This window comes from Aspergillus homomorphus (genome assembly GCF_003184865.1).
Source record: "Aspergillus homomorphus CBS 101889 unplaced genomic scaffold BO97scaffold_9, whole genome shotgun sequence".
In the NCBI taxonomy this organism is placed as follows: domain Eukaryota; kingdom Fungi; phylum Ascomycota; class Eurotiomycetes; order Eurotiales; family Aspergillaceae; genus Aspergillus; species Aspergillus homomorphus.
The window spans coordinates 558,133-575,946 of record NW_020291895.1 but is presented as its reverse complement, the minus strand read 5'-3'; the positions used below and the strand labels follow the sequence as shown (position 1 = coordinate 575,946).

General features: G+C 53.2%; 8 protein-coding genes across 8 annotated transcripts; 2 read left to right on the top strand and 6 right to left on the bottom strand.

Annotated features, from left to right (window-relative positions):
• Positions 1-786: 786 nt before the first annotated feature.
• BO97DRAFT_386980 (CCR4-NOT core DEDD family RNase subunit POP2) lies at positions 787-3,156 on the bottom strand. The gene is made up of 2 exons (XM_025693566.1): positions 2,408-3,156; positions 787-2,251 (listed from the first exon to the last, which is right to left on the bottom strand). The coding sequence occupies exons 1-2, from the start codon at positions 2,951-2,953 to the stop codon at positions 1,271-1,273; spliced, it is 1,527 nt and encodes a 508-aa protein (XP_025553555.1). The 5' UTR covers positions 2,954-3,156; the 3' UTR covers positions 787-1,270.
• Positions 3,157-3,314: 158 nt separating this feature from the next.
• Positions 3,315-4,303, top strand: BO97DRAFT_404318 (NADH dehydrogenase [ubiquinone] 1 beta subcomplex subunit 3). The gene is made up of 2 exons (XM_025694948.1): positions 3,315-3,550; positions 3,638-4,303. Exons 1-2 carry the CDS (start codon positions 3,456-3,458, stop codon positions 3,801-3,803), a joined length of 261 nt encoding a protein of 86 aa, XP_025553554.1. The 5' UTR covers positions 3,315-3,455; the 3' UTR covers positions 3,804-4,303.
• Positions 4,304-4,809: 506 nt separating this feature from the next.
• On the bottom strand, positions 4,810-6,600 carry BO97DRAFT_404317 (WD40 repeat domain-containing protein). Its single transcript, XM_025694947.1, has one exon. It carries the CDS (start codon positions 6,440-6,442, stop codon positions 4,877-4,879), a length of 1,566 nt encoding a protein of 521 aa, XP_025553553.1. The 5' UTR covers positions 6,443-6,600; the 3' UTR covers positions 4,810-4,876.
• A 342-nt stretch (positions 6,601-6,942) lies between these two features.
• On the bottom strand, positions 6,943-9,044 carry BO97DRAFT_386971 (acyl--CoA ligase; the record flags this gene model as incomplete). The annotated part of the gene is made up of 6 exons (XM_025693565.1): positions 6,943-7,272; positions 7,341-7,663; positions 7,717-7,879; positions 7,940-8,215; positions 8,289-8,669; positions 8,769-9,044. The coding sequence occupies 6 exons, from the start codon at positions 9,042-9,044 to the stop codon at positions 6,943-6,945; spliced, it is 1,749 nt and encodes a 582-aa protein (XP_025553552.1).
• Positions 9,045-11,430: 2,386 nt separating this feature from the next.
• On the top strand, positions 11,431-13,279 carry BO97DRAFT_466132 (SGNH/GDSL hydrolase family protein; the record flags this gene model as incomplete). Its single annotated transcript, XM_025699575.1, has 3 exons — positions 11,431-11,631; positions 11,742-12,434; positions 12,547-13,279. 3 exons carry the CDS (start codon positions 11,431-11,433, stop codon positions 12,781-12,783), a joined length of 1,131 nt encoding a protein of 376 aa, XP_025553551.1. The 3' UTR covers positions 12,784-13,279.
• Positions 13,280-13,360: 81 nt separating this feature from the next.
• On the bottom strand, positions 13,361-14,665 carry BO97DRAFT_422812 (uncharacterized protein; the record flags this gene model as incomplete). The annotated part of the gene is made up of 4 exons (XM_025696833.1): positions 13,361-13,465; positions 13,955-14,188; positions 14,252-14,508; positions 14,563-14,665. 4 exons carry the CDS (start codon positions 14,663-14,665, stop codon positions 13,361-13,363), a joined length of 699 nt encoding a protein of 232 aa, XP_025553550.1.
• BO97DRAFT_284351 (uncharacterized protein) lies at positions 14,435-15,594 on the bottom strand. The gene is made up of 2 exons (XM_025691095.1): positions 15,027-15,594; positions 14,435-14,965 (listed from the first exon to the last, which is right to left on the bottom strand). The coding sequence occupies exons 1-2, from the start codon at positions 15,549-15,551 to the stop codon at positions 14,855-14,857; spliced, it is 636 nt and encodes a 211-aa protein (XP_025553549.1). The 5' UTR covers positions 15,552-15,594; the 3' UTR covers positions 14,435-14,854.
• Positions 15,595-16,034: 440 nt separating this feature from the next.
• BO97DRAFT_466122 (uncharacterized protein) lies at positions 16,035-17,699 on the bottom strand (the record flags this gene model as incomplete). Its single annotated transcript, XM_025699574.1, has 3 exons — positions 17,453-17,699; positions 16,378-17,386; positions 16,035-16,319 (listed from the first exon to the last, which is right to left on the bottom strand). Exons 1-3 carry the CDS (start codon positions 17,614-17,616, stop codon positions 16,035-16,037), a joined length of 1,458 nt encoding a protein of 485 aa, XP_025553548.1. The 5' UTR covers positions 17,617-17,699.
• Between the last annotated feature and the right edge of the window lie 115 nt (positions 17,700-17,814).

The window sequence follows — 17,814 nt, the reverse complement described above, 5'->3', positions numbered from 1 at the left end:
CAAAAGCCTCCAAGGGCGAGCTGGATGATAGTTATATAGTATAAGAAGTGTGGGGTAAAGACGGGGAGATTATCACGGAGGAAGATGCAGGAAGGGAAAGGAAGAGACACAACCAGCAGACTTGTGGTACAGAGCGTATTCTGCCTATCCTGGAACGGAAAACATTGTAGCTTTTAAACGCGCCGTGTCCAACAGGCCAGCTGCACGATGGCCAGGAGTTACTTGGTTGAGTGCATGGATAGCAGCAACGAGTGTGTTGGCGATAAGCCAGTGGACGACGACCGATAAACCACGACCCGGATCCCTTGCCCCAAACAGGCATAGCGTCCGATATGTGGCCGAGGTCGCCGAAAGCGGAAATGCGAACCCTTTCACGAAGGAGTTCCAAGGGTTGCTGCAGTGGCGGGCCAGACCTGGGGTTCGGATGCCTTTACCCAATGTCACAAGAGGACGATCTGAGGGGGAGGGGGTGATATGCACAGGTATCATGGGGTGCAGAGGGGAGTAATCGTGCCGAGTAATGGAATGCGATTTGGTTACACCTCCACCTATCTATCGCATCCCCAATCAATCAATCAGCGAAAAGAGGTGGCAAACCATCCAACTGACACAACTCACTCACTGTAATGTGTCAATTCCACCCAACCTATCTCTAATTATCCCTATCTCCTCTACATCAATGATACCAATGATAAGAGCCCGTCATCTCGGATATCGCATCGCATCGAGAAGCCTCGGGAACGTCACTATAGCGGAGAAAGAAGAAAAAGATATGATTATATTCCCGCCGTAAGAAGAACACCATACACCTTTGCAGAAACCCCACTCCCAAGACTATACGAAGGCATTTCAGGCGATGAACTCCGTGGACGAGACCGCAAGAAAAGAAGAAACTAACGACACAAACGACAAGGAACAATGCACCAAGAAAGCACAACCCCATGCCACATGCTATGTACATCCATCAAATCGTTTAGGTTCTCCATCCCTCCTACCGGCTAAAGGGGAAAACAGACAAACCAGAGATACCAGCTTTAAAAAAAAAATCAAGTAACAGAGAACCATAAATTTGGAAAACACCCTTCGAAGACGCTATTCAATCGACCACCGGCGAGAGTTTACCGTGGGTCGCAGTAGGTTCCTATACAGGACGGGAAGGATAAAGAGAAAATGGTTAGGGAGGATCGCAACCACAAAGCATACAAAAGTCGTAAGCTCCGCGCACCTGATTCGAACGCCCCAGGGCAACGATCATGACCGGCCGAGGGCCTCAGGATTTGGCAGCCTGGAATTGTGCCAGTACGCCGCCGGTACCACCGGGGGTCAAAGCATGTGGTGTTTGGCTGCCGCCGATGTGGCCGGCGTTGGGGGTGCTGGGGGTGCCCGTGGTCGAGTAGATGGTGGCGCCGTTGAGGTTCGGGGTTTGGTGAGGTTGCATGTGGTACAGCAGGGAGGGCATTTGGCCGTTCAGGCCCCAAATCTGGCCGGAGTATTTTGAGTCGTCGATGCTGCCGCCGAAGACAAGCTGGCGCATCTTCCAGTAGATCTCGCCGGTGACGAGGGAGTCCGACCCAGCCTGGTGGGCGATGCCGACCCGCTTGACGCCGAGCTCATCAGCGATATCTTGAAGGCCCGACTTCTGTCCCAGGTTGGTGAGGATCTGAGCCGCGGCGGGCGTCAGAGGGGTGTCGTTGACCGCCTGGTTGCGCCCGGCGTGCTTCATGAGGTACTTGATGTCATAGAGCGACGGGAAGAAAATGTTGAGCAGCTTGTGGAACTCCTCCTCATTCTCCGGCAGCGGCTTGCAGAGCATGATCTTCATCAGGTAGCCGAAATCGTAGCCCGAGTGGAACGAGACCCAGTGGACGTCGTCCAAGAGCACGAGCCCGGAGCTGATCAGGAGGGCGCCAAACTCGAACGGGTCGATGCCGTTCTTCTCGTGCATCGTGAAGTCAATCCCCGCCTTGGCCAGCATCGCCGTCGACTCTTGTGCGTACATGTCTTCCTCTAACGAGAACCGGAAGTTGAACTGCCATGTGCAAGGGGCGGGGACGAGGCTGTTGCCGAGGGGCTGGCCATTGGCATCGGTGGCATTCGGGGGCGGGACCTCCCCTTCGGCGGAAAACAGGGTAATGCCGAGTTGGATCATTTTCAGGAGGTCGACGTTACACCGCAGGGTTTGGTAGTGGTAGTCTGCTTTGTTTGTGAACGCTCCGATCGGGCGTGCGACAATGCCGGGGAACTCGGTGTCCTGATGATTTTTGGTTTCCAAATTAGCCTACACCTGACTCGTAGTTTGTGCGCCGGGGACGGAGTAGCTATAGCTTTGTCTCTAGATTTGTGAGGCTGGGACTGTGCTCTCCAACGTCGCAATCGCCCATCCTCACATCATAGGTAGTGGCCTTACCATGCTGATATACGGGTACTTCTCCACGAACTGCCGCAGGATAGCCATCTCCTGAGCCAGGTTGTGGCTCCATACGTCGCGAATCCGCGTCTTCACGGCACCGCCGGCCTTGGACTCGAGCGCAAGCCGACCGTCATGAGCTTGATGTAATTGCTGTTGCTGCATCTGCGCGCCCCGGGCGAAGCCCATCTGGGCGGCGTGGCTGGCGAGCCCCGTACCGCCTCCATCCGCAGCGCCTCCGCCGAACCCTGCCACCGAGATGCCGTTGGCCAGGCCGGAGCCGGACAGCGTGAATGGGTTGATGTTTGTGTTCGGGTTGCCGGCGGCGAAACCAGGGTGACCACCGAGGGACGGGGGAGGGAGAGCGGTATTGGCCGACTGGGCAAGGGCCGGATGATGTTGTTGCTGCTGCTGCTGCTGCTGTTGTTGGGCTGCTGCCGCCGCTGCCGCTTGCTGGTGTTGCTGCTGGAGATGGGCTTGCTGCAGTTGGGTATATGAAGAAGCGCTCAGGCCAGCAGGCCCGTATCTGCCGACAGGAGGGGGCATAATCGATGAGTGAACACGGAGGACCGATCAACAGTCATATATCACCTAGTCGCCAAGCGTATGGGAGGTGGAATGTAGAGGTAGACGCTATATGTGGGGAGAAGAGGAACACAAGGAGAGTGAGCACAAGAGTTTAGCAGGAGTTAGTTAGCTGAGAAATAGTGAGTGAGTGGTAAGGTCGGTCGGTTCGGGGGACGTTTTTCGCGCTGGGGGGGAAGCCGATTCGAGGGTAGTGGAAAGGCGGCGTGGACGGCTGTGACAGAATACTGCAAGCTACTTGATTCCCTTATCCGGCCTAGCGTGCCAAGACCCAATGCCTTCTCCCTCGCTCACTCAATTGAGTCTCCCTCAGTCTGTACAGCTTCAACCTCAACTCCCCTCACCTCTAATCCACCTCTCACCACCACCAATACCCTCAATTACCAACCCGGAACCTCCGGCCATCAACCCCCCGCCAAACCACCCACGAGCACCACCACCTCACCCCAAAGAATCCAACACAATGGCCCGTAACCCCACCGGCTTCGACATCAACGAATTCAAGGCCGCCGCCCACCCGCGGTCGACCTGGGCCAAACAGGACCCGTGGGCTCGCTAGTACGACCTCCTTTCCTCTGCCATAGCCACATTATACCCACAATTCTTCCATGGAAAACATCTTACTAATTCTCCTGGAATCCACAGCGAAGCCTGGAGATATACCGGCCCGTTCAGCCGCTTCAACCGCTTCAAGGGCCTTTTCCCGGGTCTCGGTGTCGCGACCGTCGCTTTCGCCGGTTACTGCGCTTACGAGGCTGTCTTCCTCAAGGATGACCACCACGGTCACCATGGCAAGGAGGGCCACCACTAGATCTATCGCATTGATTCATTACCGGACCGAACGGGCGGGTCGAGTCGCGGAATGGAGGGAGGGATACGCTCGGGAGAAGCTAGCGCAGATATGAAAACGACAAGCGGGATGGACACAATGCATTTCGCCGGACATGGAGGAAATGCACTGCGGAGGGACAGGATTATGGTTGGCACCGTGGACGGATACTCGGCTCGCTACGAGATCGATGGATCAGAAAGCGAAGGGGATGCGCCTCATCTGGCGCTTTTAAGAGGTGAATCGCTGATGAGCTTAAGGTTGGGAAGGGGAAAACCGGGTTCAGTTTTCTGTCTTGTTTTATATCAGATGAATGCTTGTTTGGGAGATAGAGGTGGCCTCAAGCGCCTTTCTTGAGAGAGGGATGCTTGGTTCGGCACGGGCATTCGTTTGACGTTGAATGTGGGGGTTGGTTGATATGTACATAGATATCGTGTTTCATTTTTTACATTTTCATTGACTTGTTAGCAATTGCAAGATGGTATTCTTGATCTCTATTATCTGTCAATCGCTGTGTTGGCTAGCTGTGAGTTTGACACCTGGTTCTCGTATGCTGCGGAATTGTCCCTATACAGGCGCGTTTATTCCTCAGACCATGGACTTCAGGATAATGGTAAGTGGGCGCAAAGGAAGAGAGAGAAGAAGGTATATACAATCGAGATCTCTGCCAAGAATCGCCGCTCCTTGAGAGAAGCAAGCGACGCTACAATCGAACTAGTATCAGACCGAGTATTATATCCCCAATCTTATCATATACAATCATCATGAAGGCTGCAGCGACCACGCAGGAGATGATCCAGAAGGCGTGGGCAGGGTGAAGGAAGCGATTGCGGGAGTAGACAGTGAAAGATGTCTGGTCTTTCAACGCAAGGGTCCGGTCTACCTTAGCAGTACTAATGGTAAATTGCTACTGAGTACTATTACGCGAAACAGAATGATATAGCAAGTATGGTCATCAAATATCATTCATAGAATAAACCCGTTCCATCCCAGCCGATCCCACATTGGCACACGTCTATCCACTTTTAAGTTTAATCATAACAAAACCAACAGGTTTACTCCTCAAACACCAGAGAAATCCCATCATCACCGGCCGTGACGATGCGCTTGCCATCAGCGCTCTGCACAAAGGCCATGATACCACCGGACTGCTCGCCCTCGGAGTTCTCGACCAGCCCCAGATGGCCCTTCCACTCCTTGAGCAGACCGTGCGCGGCAGCCGCCGTGCCGCCACGGGCGTCCCACCGGCGCACGATGCCATCCATGCCGACGGAGGTGAGCAGCCACGATTGGCTCTGCGGGGTAGAAGCAGACGAAGGAAGACCGGCGCGGGGAGGCGCGGAGCCAACGCCGGCGCGGCTCTGCAGGAACTCGACCTTGACGACGGCGCCCTCGTGGGCCTCGCCGATGTGGCGACGCACGGCGAAGCGGTGGGCGGCGTCGAACAGGGCGATCGAGCCATCGACGGACCCGGCCGCGAGGAGGGTCAGCGGCGGAGACGAGAAAGACAACGTCTCGACGCCGTCGGACTGCGCCTGCAGCGACGCCAGCAGCGTGCCGGCGGCTGAGGCGCCCGTCTGCGCCTGCGACGCCGCCTTGCCCTTGGCTTTGCCGGCAGCACCGCCGGTGGGGGCGGCGGCCAGGCGGGGCAGGCCGACGACCTTGATGTGGCCCTCGGCGCCGCCGACGGCGGCGATGGTGCCGCCGGGGGAGATGGCGATAGAGTACAGGCCGCCGTCAACGGCGAAGCGCTGGTCCTCGGGGGTCAGGCCGACGACGGCGCTGGTGCCGGCGGAGGAAGCGACCCCGGCGGCGGCGGCGACGCCGAAGACGTCGTACACGTAGAAGCTGCCGTCCTCGGAGACGGTGCCTAGGAGGTTGCCGTCGGGGGTCCAGGCGCCGGCGGTGCAGGAACCGGTGTGCTGGAAGAAGGTCTGGATGATGGAGATGGGCTGGGCGGCGTCGGTGTGGTCGATGCGGAAGACCCAGGCGCTACCGTCGTTGGCGCCCAGAGCGATCACGTTCTTCTTCTCCTCGTCACCGTGCACGTTGGGGCACACGGCCACCCAGTTGATCTCCTCGACCTCCTGCGTCTCGGCGACGAACTCCCAGGCGAGCCCGGTCAACTGCGGCGTAGCGTCGCGGTAGGCGCGCAGCTTGCCGTCCAACCCCGCCGTCACGACGTACTCGCCCCTGGGCTCGGTGAAGGCGACCGCGTTGACGGTGTCCGTGTGGCCGACCAGCTGCGCCAGCGGTTGCAGGGACTCCCGCTCTTGTTTCGGTTGCGGGTTGGATTCGTAGCTCGGGGGGAGGAGCGGCCGCACGGCGTTCGGCGTCGAGTCGAAGATGTAGGCCTTGTCGTCGCCGGAGCCGGTGATGACGATTTGGTTGTGCACGGGGTGCTGCGCGATGCAGAAGACCGAGTCGGTATGGCTGTCGAAGTGCGCCGCCGAGTCGTTCTCCAATGTGATTTCTTGTTCTTCGTAGGTCATGGGCTGGTCCTCATCTTCGCCGTCGGACTCCATAGGCTGGTCCTCGTCGCGCTGGAAGATTTCCTCGGCGTCGTCGGCCTGGAAGTAAGCATCCTCGTTGGCCTCACGGTGAGGTTCTTGGGAGGACATGATGGAATTATGCGCGGGGGTATCAGAATATGAGGTTGCAAAAACCGGGGGGGAATAGGTCGACTAGAGGTAGGTAATGTATGGATTCTCCTGCGGCCGTCAGAGGGAGTATAATAAAATCCAAGAAAGTGCAATGGAAGGGAAGAGGCAAGAAGTAGTGAAATGGAAGTAATTATTTTTTTTTCTTTAGCTGAATGATTTCTCCCGGTCAACCCCCGCTTAGAAATTCAATCCAATTCTTCCCCGCGATCGAGCCAAACACTGCAAACATCGCCCACTGACTTTCTAAGCCGGTGGAGAAGAACCGAGACTCTTCTACTGCAACCGGCTTGGTGGATGATTGTATAGACGAGAGACTTGGAGTTTGTCGTTTTCTTCATCCTCAGGTGTCTAGTGTATTGATAAGATCTACATGCGCACAGGTATCTAAAACGATCTACAACGCAATCCTCCAACCCCAAATCCCACCAATTGCCGCTTCGAGCGGGTGATAGATATACTTATAGCTTCGAGCCCGCCTTTCTCCGAGCCTCTTTCTCCTGGTCTCGCAGAAGTCGACGCAAGATCTTGCCACTGGGACTCTTGGGGATAGCGTCAAGGAAGCGCACACCACCCTTGAGCCATTTGTGCCGGGCCTTGTGATCCTCCACGTGCTTCTTGATGGACTGGATAATTTCCTCGTCGCTGCCCGTCGCGGCCGGCGACTTCACCACGATCGCCTTGGGAACTTCGCCGGCAGAATCATCGGGGATGGCGATAACAGCACAGTCGGCCACGGCGGGATGGGTGAGGAGGTGCGCCTCCAGCTCGGCGGGCGCGACTTGCAGACCCTAGGCAGGTGTGACACGTCAGCGGCAATGCGCATGCTAGGAAGTAAGGTGTGCAGCGCCTAACTTACCTTGACCTTAATCAATTCCTTGATGCGGTCGACAATGAAGACGTGTTCGGTGTTCTTGGGACTCAGGCGGATCACGGCTTCGTCACCCGTGTACATCCAGCCGTCTTTGAACGTTTCCTGGGTGGCTTTATCGTTGTTCAAATATCCCAGGACAACGCTGGGGCTGCGGACGACAAGCTCGCCCGGGGTGTCGTAGCTGGTAATCTCCTCCCCCTCCGGAGTCACGATGCGGGCTTCCACACCGGGTAGGATCGTGCCGGAGGAGCCGAACCATACGTCCCAGGGATGCGTGGAGGTTACGACCGTCGACGTTTCCGTGAGGCCTATGCATACAATCAGCATCGAGAAAAAGAAAATGGTGGATCGAGACTCATACCGTATCCCTGTCGTATCGTCACGTCTGGATACAGCTTCTGGAACTCCTCCGCCGTCTCCATCCCCAGCGGCGCGGCACCGGTGAAGATGGTCTTGACAGCACTGAGATTGAACTTGGCGCACGTTTCCGCATTGCGGATCATGTTAATCAAGATCGGCGGAACCTAGTTACCGTCGAGTCAGCCTTCGTTCTCCCACAATCCCAACCGACAAACGATACTCACCACAAACAACGAGGTAATCTTGAAATCCTGTATACAAGCGAGGAACGGCTCGAGCTCAAACTTGGGCAGGACGACCACATTATCCCCTCTCCACGGGCCGGCATGACACATGACCACGAGCGAGTAGATATGGCTCTGAGGCAGCAAACACATGACCACATCGGTAGGCTCAGTTTGGGTGCGGGGATCCCTGCGCGAGTCGCGATAATCCTGCTCGAAGGCCTTGATCTGCAGCACATTGGCAATGACATTGCGGTGTGAGATCATCACGCCTTTCTGCACATCCCGCCCAGAAAACAATTAGCCTTTATCCAACCCGTTTCCGAAACGGATTTTAAAACTATCTTACCGGCAACCCGGACGTCCCACTCGAATAGCACAAGAATGCCGTCCGACGCGCCCCCTCCCCGGGGCCCCAGTTCAAAGCCTCCAGCCTGGGCAACGACTTGCCGACCTCAATCAACTGATCGACCGTCTTGAATTGCGCGGGAGCCTGCACCCCCGGCGCGAGCTGCTTCGGCACCTCGAGCAAGAAGATACGATCCCGTGGAAACCCGGCTGCATCGGCGGCCTCCAGCGCGGTCTTCAGCAGCGGCAGACACGTAAACAGCACGGTGGCTTTAGAATCCTGCAACTGGTACTTCAATTCGGCGGCCGAGTAGGCCGCGTTGGCGGGGCTGACCACCCCGCCTAGTCGGTGGACGGCCCAGGAGAGCGTTAACGTATCGATCTAGCAAGGCCAACAACAATCTCCCGTAAGTGTCACGTTTCAAAATTTCAAAATCTCACAGAGAAAGTCACGGTAATGCAAATCGTAGGCCACACGTACGGTATTGACACTGAAGATAGCCAAGGTCTTATCCCACTCGCTGCCGGCGTTAGGGGACCAGTGGAAGCGGTCGGAGAGGGCGCGCGCCAGGTGGTCGACGCGGTCGACGACGTCCAGCCAGGAATGGGTCTTGCCGGTCACGCCGCAGGTGAAGGGGTTCTGCGAGTAGCCGAGTGGGTTGCGGCCGTGGAGGTCGGAGAGCATAAACTCGGCCAGCGAGATGCTGTCGGGGATGGGTGACAGTTTGCCCGCCGTTTTGGGGGGACCGAAGACCATCTTGTTGGTGTTGTCGCGAGTAGATAGAGGAGGAATTGGTGGTTGCAACGGGGATAAAAATGACACAAGACGGTGTGAACGAGCGTTGGGGAGGGAGGAATGGGAAAATTAAGTAAATAAGTAAGGGAGGGAGAATGTTGCGGGGAAAGCTTCTCATTTACTGGGGGAAAAAGCGAGAGGGGGAAAGAAATTGGGGGAGTCGGTGGGAAAGCCGAGGCTTCTTTGCTACTTTCTAGTACAATACTTGATATTGCTATTGCCCCGATAGGAGTCGCTGGATTCCTGTCATACTCGGCGATTCAATGCTTGAAGGTGGCTGAGAAACATAGAATCTCCGTTGAAGCTCAAAAGATGAGGAAATAGTATACTGTGTGCAGCAATTGACAGTCTGTATGCAAGACCAGAGACCATGACTTCACTCCCTCCCTCCCTCTGCAAGGACTCACTGACTGCTGGATTAACCGAGGCTGGCCGATGTGGAGAGCGACACTGCTTTTTCTTCCCCGCAGTTCTGGCTCGGCCGAGGGTTGAACCGTTAAGAACTTACTCGGAGAGATCGACACACCCTAATTTTGGGTTGCTGCACATCCACCATTATCTTGAATGATCATGATCACTGCAACAACACATATCGTCCATGAATCAAATGAAGTGATTATGTCACAATGCTCTAATCTAGACTCCCCATCTAGCTGACGACATTTAAAAATGCATGCAGGTGCAAAACTGGATATGCCACCGTTACATCAACAGGTGCTGGCTCCACTTCACCCGTTGAGATGATCATCAAACTGCCAGGTGCAGTGCCCATGAGTAGATGTTGTACTGCACATCTACATAAAACATCCAGCCTCCATCATCCACTCCCTCGGGTCGATCTCTCCATTGCTAGATGCATGAGAGCTGCTTCCACCCGAACAAACCAGACAATCTCAGATGAGAGGATGGTTGACAGACGATGCGATACAAATCAGTGAATAAATCAAAACCCTCTGGAGAACATCCTCATCTCGTCAGGTCATTATAAAGCCAACTTCTCATTTCCACCGTGGTAAACCTTCCTCATCGTCAGTCCCTCAGTTATTACCACAAGGCCCTTCCTCCTTCCATCCTCCACAACCACCACAACCACAATCACCCCCATGGATCACTGCGAGAACTGCGCTGGTGAAGGCCACGCCGCCACCGAATGCCCGGTCCCCCGCTGCTACACCTGCCTCAAGCTGGGACACCCCGCGCGCACTTGTCCCGACCAGATCTGTCGCAACTGCCATCAGCGGGCCCATGAAGTAAGGGATTGCCCGGGGAAGAAACAATAGGGATGTGCGACGTGAGTTTATTCTTCTTCTTGATATGGAGATATGCGTGGCTAAGGGACTACCAGAAATGAATTGGAGTTCAGTTCTGGTGTTGAGGTCTGGCGTTGGCTCGTTAAAACAACTTGGTTTTGCTGGATGGATGGCGAATTTGGATATCAAGGGACGGACGCAATTCACTTGGTCACTGCATCGTTAGATATTGATAACAACTATCCATTGAGTTTTTTCCTCAGTCGGCATGGATGTGCACTTGCACTTGCTTGGACACTATTTTCGAGTCGCTCGAATCAATGTTCTAAACCAGCCTGGTGTTTATCTAGTCGACGAATTAAAAAGTGATACCAGGCGATTCACTCTGCCCAGCTCGAGAAGTCGGTGGAATACCTGGACAAGTTGATTTTATCGAGGTAGGCAGAGGGGAAGCTATAAAGTCAACGATCAAGGCACCAGGCACAGACAATGATGCATACTTGTATTGTATGATATTGAAGTTAAAGCAGCCAATTATGCAGGAAACGAACTCTGTCAGATACACCGCTGTCCATACTGTAGCAGAAACCCAAATCAGCAATCAATCATCAGGTACATTTAGTCCTCTCAACTACAGGCAGTCATGCCACTAGAACAGTAGATTAACCTTCGGCTAAGCCTTTCTGACGCGGGGCGTTCACCATACACTACGAAATATGCGGAGAAAACGAACGAACAACACAACAACCCCTCGCCTAACCGGCTAAAATGCCACCTGCAGCAAGCCAACTCACACATATTATCCACGCATAAGTGGTGGATCAAGATTGCCCGCGGCGAAAGTGCTGCCGTGCGCTCTGCAGAGGTGATAATCAGCACCGCACTTCCGTCCCTCCCACCGGATGCGGCATCCGCAGCCGGCTAAATCAACACAACCGGCCATGCGCAGGATCGACTAGCTGCGACGATGCACCAGAGCAAAAGAGGGGGATGAGCTTTCAGGAAGTGTATAAATATAAATCACGCAGCGATGCACGAAGGTCGAAAGGTAATTCCCACCCAGCATTCCTGAGCAAACCCCTTAGATCCTCACCACCATGCGACTCACCAGCGCCGCCCTACTGCTTCAGCTGCAGCTCTTAGGGCAAGAAGTGACAGCGAGCAGCGCAGGGGGCTGGGGCCCACGCAAGTTCACGAGCTTAGTGACGTTCGGAGATAGCTACACAGACGAGACGCGATTCTCGTACTTCGCGACACACAACAACTCCGCACCGCCAGTGGGGTGGATTGAGCCTGATGTGCGTACGCCTACGCCATCCCAAACAGCCCCGATAACCCTACACCCCATCCCCCATGCCACCTTCTACTCCCCACCAACAACACTAACAATCCCCCCCCCCCCAAAAAGGCCAACATCTCCTCCTCAGGCGGCCTAACCTGGCCGCACTACGTCTCCCTACAACACGAGCAGCACATAAACCGCTACAACTACGCGGTAGCAGGCGCGACGTGCTCAAACGAGATCATCGCACGCCCCTACAACAACGAAACAGGGTACCTCTTCCCCTCGGTACTCGAATACCAAGTGCCAGCATTTACCGCAGACGCGCACTACACGGACCCAAGCACGCACCAGCCATTCGTTACCCGACCGGCGGACGAAACCGTCTACGCGCTGTGGATTGGCACCAACGATCTGGGCAACAATGCCTTCTTGACGGACTCGCAGCTGAATAATAGCACGCTGGTTGACTATGTGGACTGCGTTTATCGCGTATTGGATGGCGTGTATAACGCCACCACATCTTCGCTATTAGGGGACAAGGATGGGGACGACAAGGGGGGCAAGGCGAAGTACTTCGTGCTGATGAATGTTGTGCCGTTGCAGCTTGCGCCGTTGTATGCGACGCCGGAGAATGGGGGTGTGGGGCCTAATAATTACTGGAAGGATAAGCCGGCGAATCTTACGGAGATCAGTGGGCGCATGCAGGGCCAGGTTGTGTTGGTTAATGAGGCGTTTCGGTATCGCACGCCCGTGGAGACGTTGATGAATCGTCGGTGGCCTGGGGTTAAGGTTGCGGTTATGGATGTATATTCGTTGGTGAGTTTCTCGGTCTGGATATTGTGGTTGGCACGGGGGTTGGGTGTCGCGGAGCGGTGGATTGGGGGGTTGGGTGCCCGTGATAGTAGGGGATGCTAACAAAAGGTACCAGATCTCCGAGATTTACTACCACCCCACCCAGTATCTCAACGGGAGCGCGCCAGCGAACGTTACCGGCTTCGAGTATCATTGCGATGTGAATGGGCAGAACTGCGGAAAACTGGACAGTCCGGATTCGTTTTTGTGGTTCGATCAGTTGCATCCTTCGGAGCGGACGGATCAGATCATCGCAGAAGAGTTCCTCAAGGTGGTTAACGGGGAGAGTCGGTTTGCGGAGTATTGGTCTTAAAAATAAGGTGATTGGGGGCAGTGGGAATGGTGAAAGCGTGTGGTGTTATTTTCAAACTCAATTGAGATGAGTAATCATACGAAGAACACTACGGCTTCCCAGAACTGGATCTATGAGAGGGTATAGCAGTTCGGTCAGTAGCCGCGGGGCCAACGATTCTGAATAATCTTTCTGAATATCGCAGTCCGCATAGAAGATAAGTTGAAGAGTAGAGAGAATATCACAATTTGCATAGGAAATGGGTTCAAGAGACAAGAGATGATGAACGAGATTTGTTGCGTCCGAACCTGTTCAGATGAACAAGTTTCCAATTGCCATGGCAATATCCACGAGTTCCAAGCACCAAAGCGAATGCCTGACCGAAGCCTTAAATTTTCACATTTCAAAGACCAATCGAAGCGGATGCTCATTCGCATTGAGCAGACATGTCACTAATCCATCCTGGGTCGCTTGCTCACCCGGCCATCAAGATTCATAGAAGCAAAAGCTGACGCATTTGGACCGGGAATCGTGTACTCCTGGATGACCTCTTTGATGGCCTGCGCAATACCCCGGGAAATAGATGGCGGAAAAGATGCTAAAATTTGAGAGTGGAGGGTTGTGTCGGCTCCATGGAAAATGTAGTCATCGGGAAAGTCTTGAACTCGAGCGCATTCTCGGACAGTAGGAATATCGTGACGAGCTAGGGTTGGTTAGCATTGCGAGGACTAGAGCACCGTGACACTTGCTTGGGTGCAGCAAACCGTGATTACTGTATAGGCTGGGTTTGACGGTTGTGGCCTGAAATTCAACCTCGTGGAAATAAGGTTCGTCGACTGTGCTTGGCAGCTGACCTGTGTCATGGTTATAGACATTGACTTGATCTTCCGGTTTGAAAAGACATTCCTGGCCGTTCTAGTATGATCATAGTCGGCTCGAGGATCCTTGGATTTGAGGTCGCCAATCACCTCTCCCAGAGCTCTAGGGGTGATCTCGACCGGGGACCACGGGAACTCGGAGCAGAGGGCGAAGCGATCAAGACAATGTATGTCTCTTGGTGAGAGATTCCATGGTCTGGAAGGTAGATCTTGTGTACATGCACCGAATATCGTTGAGTTAAGAGCTTTAGAACGGCTTGGGCAAGGGATGAAAGATACTGCGGATGCAGAATCCCGGCTGGCTGTACGCATACCAGGAAGTCAATGTCTTTTGTGCTGAGACTGAATTCTTCAATGCAGGTTTTGAAGAGCGGACCGTGTTCGGAGTCCTGATCAGTGCCAATCGTCAACGGTCGATTCTCAGACAACAGAACCACTTTCAGTACATCTGTGGTCATGCCTCGAGGAGGCGACATCTGCCCGGATTCAATACCAGCAAAGACGACAGATGAACGATCATCATAAACAGTCGCTGCTGGATATCGTGCCTGTCGTTAAGATGGTGCTTAGTAACTCGTGAGCTGATGGACAGCCATGAAGCGCGAGCTTACCTTCCAAGTCATGTCTAGCACAGAGTCGAACCCAAAGCCGGCAATGACATTGCAATCAGCCTGGTAAAAGCCCTCAGCGAGTCCGAGATCTCGTGGACTGAAATCTAGAATGCTGGGCCTTGACTGTACATAACGAGGGCGACTCCAACGGTACTTGCGTGAAAGGAGTCCAGAGCTTAGTGGTGTGAAGCAGGCTAAACGCCCATCGGTTCCTCCGCGGATCGCAAAACGACAAAAATACTCGGTGCCAGTGGGCTCTGCAGGATCAATTGGTGGAGAGGCCGAGTAGACTTTGGATCAACAAAGCCTACCATCGGCGGGATGTAAGCAGGGAACAGGTTCTGGGGAGGTCAGCTGCCAGGCCTCAATAATATGGTCGATTAATATGAATTCCGCGTCGGATTGCTCCCCCATTGCCTTGAAGTCATGAAAATGTAACACGAGCTCATTTTCTCGGATCGGTAGTATGAAGCTTGAATCTGCAGAGGGCGTTGTGGGATGAAACGAGTAGAGAGACCCGAGTAAAGCAAGGCTCTCAGACCCATTTGAGTGGCGATCAGTGCAAATGTCGTGGACAAACAGGACGCTCTGTACATTACTTGCTTACCCAGTCGGGGGCTTCAGCGTGAGATGTACATACTCTTCTTTAACAAACTCGTGACTGAGGCGCTGGCAGAAGTAGCTCCAGTTATGGATAGAGCTTGTACCGGGTGGCTATAGCACGGCAAGTTAGCTTGGTCTTGAGTGCAGGAATTGAAAAGAGTATCAAACTTGCCGGTAGTTCTCGCTGAGGAATAAGTTTGCTAAACTGCATCTCAAAATTATCTTTGATCCAGGATTCCCACAGAACTTTTTGTTCGTGTTCGTATTGACGTTCCTTGGTCACTCGCATCTGTTGTGGGCTGACAGGAAGAGAAGACATTGGTCTTCCATGACCTGCAATGGTATCGGAGCCGGATGAAGCATTAGAAGAGGCATGCTCTCTCTGAGAACAGCTAGAGCAAATGTTGTTCCTTCTGGTAAGAGAGTTACCTAGATTGTCTTCATCATCGGAGTACAACACGCCATCAGCAGTAGCATCAAAAGGGATGTCCGAGGTTGAACCAGGAGTATTTCCAAGTGCTGGACGGACTGAATCTGGTGCCAAGCCATATATAGACAAGTTATGCTTTCGTGCTATCAGAGGAAAATACGATTCTTCGCTATCCAGACGGCTGAATCGAACAGCACGGACATTGTGCCAAGTTATTACCATCTGACAGCCACAGGCCGAGAGGTGCCCAATTTCTTCAATTTCCATAACAGCGTCATTGTCTTCTAGATAACAAAGTAGATTAGAGTCCAGAACAGGAAGAGTGGGTAATGTGACTAACCTTCGTGATACCAAATCTCTTCCTTCAAATGGGAGCATGTACTTTCCCGATGAAGAGTCACACTGTAAAGCACTTTTGACCCAAATAGCTCGCGCACGAGTTCGCTACCCCCATTCTTCCATGTTACCCTAATCTGGAGTGGCCGCCGTGAATTCTTAACAGCGATGATCCTGGGCATCAGCTGAAGATTATCCCTTGCTGCGAGTACCAACGAGCGAACGGTATCACGGTCAACTGTACCCACAACCTGTTCAAGCATGCACTTGTAGAGCTCCTCAACCAGATGATCACAGAAGAACACAGCATGATTATCACCATATTTTACACTCACCTGGTAAGCATAGCATGGTGCAGATATGTGTGCCGTGTGGAAATCAAGATATTTCTCATGAACTTTCAGAGATCGAGTCTCAGGGAGGGTTGAAGAGAACGTTGACGTCGCAATTGCCTCCCGCGACATATTTGACAGTCACATCGCGAGTCTGCGGATGCAGTGCCAGGTAGCCTGCTAATGCTCGCTTTATATGTCTCATAAAATGGTTCGGCTGCAGTGTCGAGAGCTGCGAGGTTTCGAAGACATGTATTCTCTCTTCATCGGGTGTCCGTGCGAGGGTGTACTTTCTCAAAATATCCCAGAGCACCTTTGACAAGCCGACAGGCTTTCGTCTAAGTCCCGTGACAATTGTTTCGTAATTCTTAGTTTGAACGAGGAGTGTCAGTCTCTGTCATCACCATTTTGGGTCAAACCCTTACCATTTCCTTCTCTCCGAGGCCATAGTAGAACTTGCCACGACCTTGCGTGAGCAGATATTCCCAAATTGCTATTGCCGTGTCTTTAGCTACCACTTTATCGGCCCTGAAAACATCCGCACATCCCCAGTTGTCACGTAGCAGAGCCGTGTATCTTGCAACGATGTATTTTTTCTGAAGCCGAATCGCAGACGCCCATATCTTGCTGGCTATCAGCGCCTCTTCCTCCTGGCTCGCTAGACTCTGACGCTCACGATCCGTTTCGCCCCTCAGAAAGTTGTAGCCGTGCCGATACTTTCTGCCTTCAGACCCAGGGCGAGAAAGTAGAATATCCTTAAGGTACATCTGGTTCTTGTATCTGTCTCGATCCAAAATAAGGTCTCCGTGTTCTGTCTGAATGATATATCCGGCAGGTGGCATATTCAGGTCCAGGACCACGCGCATCCAATCTTTAAATTCGTCAGGAGTAATTTTCACCCCATCTGCACCTTGCCCTTTGGTAATGTGAACGGTCACATCTTTCGACGGGTCACTGATTAGATTGACAGAACTGCCTAGAACGTAGTTGCGCTGGCAATTCTCCTTCTTCTTGGGCAAGGTGGAGGGAGAGATTGGAGTCAACTTGCAGTAAATCCGAGACTGACATTTGCCTCGGAAGCCAAAGTTGAAGCTAAACTTGCTTGCCATCAATTGCACTCGAAAGCCTTTGCGACGAAGGACCAGAGCGGCGATCTTGAGACCTTCGCCATGCTCTCCGGCCAATAATCGATTTTTGTCTTTCTTAGTCGTTCCTCCAAAATCCAAATCGTGGGAAGTCAGACGTGCCTGAAAGTTGGACATCTCAATACTTCCGTATCTCTTCTTGTAGAGAATATAACCTAACAACTTTCTGGCTCCAGATGGCGTGCAATGCGGGTGATATAGACGGATTTGGATTTCATTTCGGGTATCTTCTATCTCCGGTAGGAAGTCGCGTTGGGTGAGATGGAACGAGGTTAAAATACCGTCCTTCCTGTTAGTTCTCGTCAGTTCTCTGCGAAACATCATTGGACAATCAAAAGGACACGAAGTCACTCACCAGTTCTGGTAAAGCTCGCGAGAAGCAGCCCTATTGCTCCAGTTTTGAACATAGTTCTTGCTCAAACAGAAGGCATATGACATGGGCCGAAGGGAGCCATCATCGTCCTCTGGCTCTGAGTCTTGAGGGCTATGACAGAGTTCTTCCTCGTCATCTGAAGCCATGTCTGCCAGGAGATCAACTTCAATAGATGGGAAAGATGAAAGATATGAAGGATAAAAGACGGGCCTGGAAGGATAAGGATGGAGGGAAAGGATGAGGAAGAAAAATATGAGGAGGGAAGGATGAGGATGGTGGGTTGGGGTGAAATGAGGCGGAAGTGACACCTGACCGAGGGTAGTGAATGAGTATTCCCTCCTCCG